We start from the raw sequence: 8,282 nt of genomic DNA, 5'->3' as shown, positions 1-8,282 counted from the left end.
TTAGTAGTTCTGGTATCTTGTTAATCACAGCTGATACTTCAGACCCAGCTAACCAGAACCACAGAATCAAAACATGGCCCTGATAAGAGTCTTTAATCTTCCCTCAGAAATTTCACAAGCCAGGCCTCCATCTTCTGCGCTGTTCTCAACATGATCTTCCAAGCTCCTACACAACATCCCATAGAGCTCTTAACCAATGGCTCTTCTAGCTCAAAGTTCCAAAGTCCTTCCACAGTCCTCCCCAAAACATGGTCAGGTTGTCACAGGAATACCCCACTATGCTGGTACCAATTTTGTTGCTTACCACAACAAGAGTGCAAGATCCTATTACTGACACCCCACAACAGAGAGAAAGAAAGAAAGAAAGCTGACACTGAGCTGAAAACCTCCTGGCTGCTATTTAGCATTCAAAGGACTGAAATGTGCTATGCAGGCTAGTGGTGGAGGAATGGCTTTACTGTCTTACCCAACTGTGAATCCTGCAAACCACAAAGCCAGTCTGATAGGAAAGACATTACCACCAGTGCATAGGGTGCCTATTATGGGGGAACAAACCACCTTCTGTTTGCTTTTAATGTCCATTCCATGGGAAGAAATCCATGGATGGTATTGTAGTTGTTAACAACTCATTCCTGGAGAAGTGATGGGTCCAAGAGAGAAAACTTACTACTATTGTTAAACTAAATTAACACAGCATCAAACTGCCTTCTAAATACACATAGGCAAACACTACTCTTAGCCTTAATCAGACAATTCTTTTCTTGCAGTGAATGCAGACTTCTGGTGACTTAGACTCAAGCTGCTAACAATAACTGATAACTGAAGGCTCAGTCCTGGACAAGACATTTACACTATCTCCTAAAACACTCAGGGAACACTGAAGAAGAGGGGATAGAAAAGAGAGAAGAGTTGGGAAAGGTGGTGAATGGCTGAGAAACACTATCCTCTAGATTCTGTAGAACAAATGCAATCATGAACACTGATCTACTGTGGGTACTGTCACTGGGCCCACTGCAAACTGGCCCTGCTAATAACTAGTCATGGATGAAGGAGTAGCTCGTGGGAAGCTAACCATTACAACGGAACTACTGACTATTAATAGAATCTGGAAGAGGGAAAGTTCTTGTCTTTAGTTGTATTTCCATTGCTGAGTACACAAAGCTCCAACAGATAGCTTCATATAGACAGCCCTTTTAAACTAAGTGAGACAAAACAAAATGAACAGGTATGGATGTCAAGAAAAGATTTGTAGAGGAGAAGGAGAGAGGAGATAGATAAGGGGGTGGGTGGGGATAGGAAAATTGGAGAGGGTCTGGGGTGAAAGTATTCAGTTTGTATAATATCCATGAAGAAAATTGTCAAAGAACAAATTTAAGTAATAGTAAAAGATTTGGGGAAAAGCTGGGAGAAGCTGAGGAGGGTGATTCTGTAGGAGGACCAACAGTCTCAACTAACCTGGACCTCTGAGATCTCTCAGACACTGGGCCAACAACCAGGCAGCATACACAAGCTAATATGAGGCCCCCATCACATATACAGCAGAGGACTGATGGATTTGGACTCAGGGAAGATGCACCTAACCCTGAAGAGACTGTAGTCCCCAGGGAGTGGGGAGGTCTGGTGGGGTAAGGTGGAGGACATCCTCATAGAGATGGCAGGTGTGGGGGGAGGTATGGGATGTGGAACAGTCAGAGGGTGAACCGGGAGGGGGATAAAATCTGGACTGTAAAAAAAGATTGAATAAAAATAAATAAATAAATAGAATAAAAGATTCAGGTGGTGTGAACATTGTGTGGAAGGTTCAGAGCAGGAAGGTATATTTCAGAGTTGAAGAAATAGATAAGTGATTCCAGTTTACTTCAGTGTCTGGTCCTTGCGTTAATCACCCACTACATTAAAACAAACTAAACAAGAAAATCTTTCCCTTTGTACACATTTTCCTCATTCATCCTTCATGCCATAGATTATTCAAATCACTGCTTTCTCCAGTGTTGGTATGGACCAGTGGCTTTAGCATCACCCAGAGCTTGTCAACCATGTAGCCTCTCAGGTTCTGACTCAGTTCTGCAGAGCTAGGCTCCACGAGAACGCTGGTAATGTACATGCACTCTGGTGTCACATGCACCTGAAAGCTCCTTGTGGCCTCACACCTGCATCCTCCTCAGGATGCACATGTGCTTGGCAAGTCCTCATACAGTTAACCAAAGAAACAAAAGCACGTGGAATAAAACAAAGTCAGTTACGTTAGGGTTTTGACTCACAGGACGTAAAATGAGTGACTGGAATTATTCTCAGAGGCCCGAACTGAAACTCCGTTCTCTGTGCATCTCATGTCAAATTATTCTATTTCATCAAAATCCTTCTCTGCTTCTTCTATAAAGCAGAGAAGATTGTTTCTGTACAACTTAAATGGGGAACCTGAGTTGAAGTTTCAGTGGATGTTGATGAGAGCTGTCTCCTGAGAGGCTATGTCAGAGCTGGACCAATATAGATGTGGATATACACAGCCAAACATTGGACTGAGCACAGGGACCCCAATACAGGAGTTCAGGCAAGGACTGTAGGAGCTGAAGGAGTTTGCAACCTCATAGGAAGAACACCATTGTCAACCAAACAGACCCCCAGAGCTCCTAGGGACTAAACCACCAACCAAAGAGTACACAGGGGTACACATGGCTCCAGCTGGATATGTAGCAGAGGATGGCCTTATCTGGCATCACTGGGAGGGGAGGTCTTTGGTCCTGTGGAGGCTTGATGCCCCAGGATATGGAATGCTAGGCTGCTGAGGAAGGAGTGGGTGGGTGGGTGAGTGGGTGGGAGAGCACCCTCATAGAAGCAGGGGATAGGAAGAAGGGGGTAGGGAGCTTGTGGAGGGGAAACTGGGAGGGGGGATAACATTTGAAATGTAAATAAATAAAATAACCAATAAAAAATGAAAAAAGAGAAAAATTAAAATTTCAAATGTTGAGTATGAACAAATGCTTATATGACAATCTGCAAACCTTGGGGCTGGAGACATAGCTCAGCAGTTAAAAATATTAACTGCTCTTGTACAGGTCCTGGTTTCTGTTTCCAGTACCCACATGATAGATTACACTGGAGTCTGAACCTCATTTCCAAGGGGTTTAATGTTCTCTTCTGACCTCTGTGGACACTGCATACATGTGGTACATGCTGCAAAACATCCATATACAGATATTCCTTTAAAAAATGTTTAAAACAAATGTCTAAAGCCAGTATGAACACATTTTGTTAAAATTATGTATATGAGCACATAAAGAGATTGTCTTTTAGTTTTCATGAGAACAGGAGACTGGTATCCACATTGTTTGGGAAATACAGCAGTAAAAAGCAACACATATGTTTTATTAAGTAATGTCAAAAAATAACTGATCAGTTTTAGAGTGCAGCAGATACCCCACTGCCAGGACATTATGGAGAGAAAAACCCCTCATTTCATTCTAGTATTCTTCTATGTGACAAAGAGAGGGAAAAAAAACATATTATTATTGGTTGAGAGCAGAGCCTTTATAGTCATAGACACAAAAGCTAATTCTGAGCCTTTTAACTCTGTGACTTTGGCTGCATTTTTCTTTTCCTCTGTGAAATGAAGGTGAGAAAACACAGACCTCTCGGGGTTAGCACAAAAATCAAGTCACCAAGATATTTTAGGTGTTGGTGTAATGCCAATAGAAAATGAACGCTCAAAGCTTTCTAGCTATATCACCATCACCACCATCATAACCATGACCATCACCATCAACAAAGTAGAAAAGGAGTAGTTTGTATAACACCTTCTTCTTCTAATGGGGCAGAATCAGGGGACCAATCCATACTGAGAAGAATCCTTTATGCACAAAAGCCCTCTGGGCGAGTGAATGAGGATGCTGAAGAAAGCAGCTAGCATTGAGCAGAGATTAAAGTTCCACATTACATTCTCACAATCCTGCTGACTTGACCCTTGCCAAGGCATTTGGATTTAATGCAAGAGTTTGATAAACTGTAAGAACCTTGCTAAAGAAATTAGTCTTTGCCCTGGGATGTTTACTGCTAATTGTCATTTTGACAGAATTGAGAATCACTTGCCAATTGGGCCCCTGGGCCTATCAGTAGGTGGTTCTCTTCATTGTGTTGTTTGAGATGGGAAGCCAGTCCCACTGTGGATGGCAGCATTCCTTGGCTAGGAGCCTATGCTGTATGAGCAAGAAAGGGGCAGCAGCTTGCATTGTTCTCAGCTTTCTCCTGTTGGGTGGAAGATGAATAGCCACTTCAATCTCTTGCTGCCTTGACTTCCCCCACTGTGACAGATGACACCCCTGCATTGTGAGCCAAAATAAACCCCCTTTCCTGGAAGTTGGTTTTGTCAAGGTGTTTTATTTATTACAGCAACAGGAAAAGACACCAAGCCTAGTATTTTTCGAAAGGAGTTGACATTCAATGTAAAGCTGTACCTGTCCCCTCCTGTTGAGCTGCTTCCACTCTTCCACTGTGGTGAGGTAATTCACTGCTGCATACTCAATGACTGACAGAAACACAAAGAGGGAGCTGACCCACATGTACACATCCACTGCCTTGACGTAGGACACCTGAGGCATGGAGGCACTCACACCGGTGACGATTGTGGACATGGTGAGCACCGTGGTGATTCCTGCAGTTCAAGAAGAACGAATGACAAACTCAGTGCACAGCATTCCAATTCGTGGATCATCACCATGTGTCTCTTAAGAACAAAATCCATTTACTGTCTCAGAGTTGGAGTAAATGTTTGCATGCTAGCCCTGGACATCGGAAGGTTCTCATTGGATATTTCTCTCCACCTCTGTGTCTTGCTGTCGCCCGCAGCTCACATCTAACATCCTTCTGTCTAAACACCTCAAATCTAACATGTTTGAAGCCTATCCTTCAATGGACAACTTCTGATCATCCTAGTAAGGTAAACGCGTGGCCGAAATAAGAAGTTCTTCTTGGAAAGAAGTGACAAGCCCATTTTCAGTAACCATCTCTAAATTATTTTAATAACTCCCATTTGTAAGAAGTTGACGTTATCTACCTTTACTCTTTCATGCTGCAAAAGGACTTCATCTTTGTCTTGGTTGATCTTAAGCAGTAGTGAAGAGTACCATTACCCACATGTTTCTTTCATCAAGAATTCTAATGAGTCATCATTCTTCTCTTTGAACGCCTATATATGAAACTATGCTTCAACTCAGTGTATGTATACTAGTGCCGGAGGCTGTTTCTGAGCAATGCTAGACATCATTCCTCCTTTCTCTTCTCCCCTCCTCTGTCTGTGTTTCTTTCCCTTCTTTCCCCTTCTCTGGAATTTAGAAGCCTCCCTCTCCTCTTCCCTGTCCCTCTCCCTGTCCTTCTCACTCTACTTCTCCCTCTTTCTCTCCTCCTCCCTTTTCCCTCCCCTCTCCTCCCTATGCCATATGTGTGTGTGTGTGTGTGTGTGTGCACGAATGTCTTTCTCTTCTATCTTTTCTCTTTGTTCTCTTGTATGAGAACTCCAGGTGAAGAGTTGGGAGTTTCAGTTCCAAAAGATGATGGGAGAAAAAGTGACTCAGATTTTAGTAAAACACTGGCTATAAGACCTATTCGATCTCTACGCTAATTTCTCAGAAGAATGTTGCTAGAGTGCTGTCTGGAGAGAAGGTATTGCAAATATTTGAAATGCACACTGGCTGCAGTGGCTTTATTTGTTAACTTCACACCAGGGAAGCACAAATGAAATTCTTAGTGAGTTTATGAATTGTGGGGCATCTCCAACAGCAGGAAGAGCGCTGTGATTTACTCTTAACTGAGAGATACTTTCACCAAGAGACCTCTATCTTCTCTACAGGATTGTGTAAAGTGCTCCTGCAAGGGAGCCCTGTGTCAAATACAATAGCAACTCTACAGAGCCACTCAATCTCAAATGAAGTTTTAGTTTGCGTAACAAAGCACATTACAGCCCAGTAACTTGATAGTTACCAAGGGGAAGTGGTATAGGGGGAAGTCCAGAATCTCACCTCAACACTGATTTGACTTATAAACTCTATTTTAGCTCTTAACATTAAGCAAATAAACTATCTCATTCAATTTCAGGTCTCCAGGCAACAACAATAAAAATAAATAAATAAATACATACATACATACATACATACATACATACAACAGCAAATAGCCTGTATACAGCTATATATGGTTTTCATGTTTGGCTCCAAAACACACTTGTTATACAAGCATGGAGATGTGATTTTTATTAATGTATTACAAAGGGCTGAAACCAAGATTAGAGCTTAAAAGTGGTTGCTTCAGTCAGATATTTATCTCCCAGGCACTTTGGTAAATATTGATATTGATTACAAAAATGAAATGTGTGCTGAGACTAGCTGAGTAATTGGCCCACATTTTGTCAGGACATGATTCAGGTTTCTTCCTGCAACTGGTAAACCTGTGATTTTTGTATAACTGCATAACTACTGCCTCTCATTTTAGACCTGGAAAGGAATTCCCTTTGCTTATTCCCTTTGATTATAAATCCTATATGGTAGATCTCTAAGGCAAGATGCTACAAAGTACTTTGAGGATATGTTAAAAAGTTAGAAGGCGCCGGGCGGTGGTGGCTCACGACTTTAATCCAAGCGCTTGGGAGGCAGAGGCAGGCAGATTTCTGAGTTCAAGACCACCCTGGTCTATGGAGTGAGTTCCAGGACAGCCAGGACTATACAGAGAAACCCTGTCTCAAAAAAACAAAACAAACAAAAAAAAATCATAAGTAAGTAAATAAATAAATCTCACAAAGAGTATCTATGAATAAACATACCAGGAAAAATGAATTTTAAAAAAAAAAGTTAGAAGGTACTTTGTACATTCAATGGGCCAGAGGTTTTAATCCATCCTTCAAGGGAATCCTGAATTCACATTCCTTATAGAGTACCTTCCATCAGTAGCTAAAAAAAAAATTAAATATCTTTTCTTCATTTTATAAGACATTGAACATAGAATTTTAATGTTTTTCAGTAGACAGTAATTTAGATTTCGGGGATAAAATAATGGTTTAGAAAAGTTATAAGTGTACATGAGTTATGAGTGTACACCAGAACCATTGACTATTTGGATTAATAAAAATAAACCACAGTATCTATATTTGCTTGGGAGGAATTAAGTATCAATCATTTTCTCTTAAAAGGATGTTTAGCCCAACTAATTTACCTGTTCTTTATTTATTTTAATCACCAGCAGTACATAATTTCATTGCATACAGTCAGCAATAATACTAATGATAAAATTAATGAGAGAGTAGGGAGGAGGAATTGTTGGATGGAGGAGTAAATGATAAGATAACTGGCATAAATTCTTAGAGCAATAGAAGTGGAAGCTAGGACGATTAGAGCCACATTAAACATACCTATTATGCCCGAGTCATTCCTCGGAAACACATTAATCTTGACAAATGGTATTCCTTGAAGATTCATTAAACTGAATATCCCAATAAAGGGGTTTTGAATCACATGAACTGACCATTTAGTCAAGGAAAGGTCATATATTGTGTTCGGAAATTACATTCCCACCTACTGATATCAGTATGCATAGTTAGAAAGATGTTATGAGAAAATATTTAGCCAGGCCATTTGACTCAGCTCCCCTGAGCCCTCACAGTTTCACCGTATTAACTTTTAAGCACATGCGTGGGTGAATTAAGGGCAGTCTGGGGAGGATTCCTCATGTCTGCATTTTATTGGCCATCTTTAGCCAGACATGATGGATCAGTAGTTCATTAACCATGATAACAGCAGTAGGCTCACAGGCATCACTTCTTGGACTTGTGACTTTGTTAACCCCTTCAGTGAAGTGCTATAAATAGTTTTCCTAACAGGAGGGTAGTCTTCATTTGTTTTCACATAAGAAAGCATTTTTCCTATAAGAACGTTTTCTTATAGGCATAGCTAGGACAATATGGAGCACACAAGGAAAAGATATGAACTATATATCACAGCACCACTCAGTGGCCAGAAGCAGCAATTTCTATTCATAGGGGTACCAAAGTCCAGTGATAGTCACTAGAGATTGGTAATTTCTGTGCTGATTACATGAATTTCTCTTGTAAGTGTGCACAAATTTAAACCATCTTGTATGGTGGAATGTGAAGTTTATGCAGTATTTTTATCAACCAAAGAACAAAAGCTATTTTGAGGAACACCATCAATTATAGGAGTCAAGCAAGAACTAGACATCAACTTGATCATCCATTGATTTATTATTTGTGGTACTGCTAATCAAACACAGGGCTTTGCACA

General features: G+C 40.8%; 1 protein-coding gene across 1 annotated transcript in view; it reads right to left on the bottom strand.

The window, feature by feature from the left end:
* Positions 1 to 8,282, bottom strand: part of Gabrr3 (gamma-aminobutyric acid type A receptor rho3 subunit) — a 55,379-nt gene that overhangs the window by 9,237 nt on the left and 37,860 nt on the right. Inside the window, exon 8 of the mRNA XM_031364733.1 lies at positions 4,452 to 4,648. Coding sequence (XP_031220593.1) covers positions 4,452 to 4,648 — 197 coding nt within the window. The remainder of the gene's footprint in view (positions 1 to 4,451; positions 4,649 to 8,282) is intronic.

This window comes from Mastomys coucha, unplaced genomic scaffold (genome assembly GCF_008632895.1).
Source record: "Mastomys coucha isolate ucsf_1 unplaced genomic scaffold, UCSF_Mcou_1 pScaffold12, whole genome shotgun sequence".
NCBI classification, from domain to species: domain Eukaryota; kingdom Metazoa; phylum Chordata; class Mammalia; order Rodentia; family Muridae; genus Mastomys; species Mastomys coucha.
Note: the sequence above shows the minus strand (reverse complement) of the source record. Positions and strands in the feature narration are given on the sequence as shown.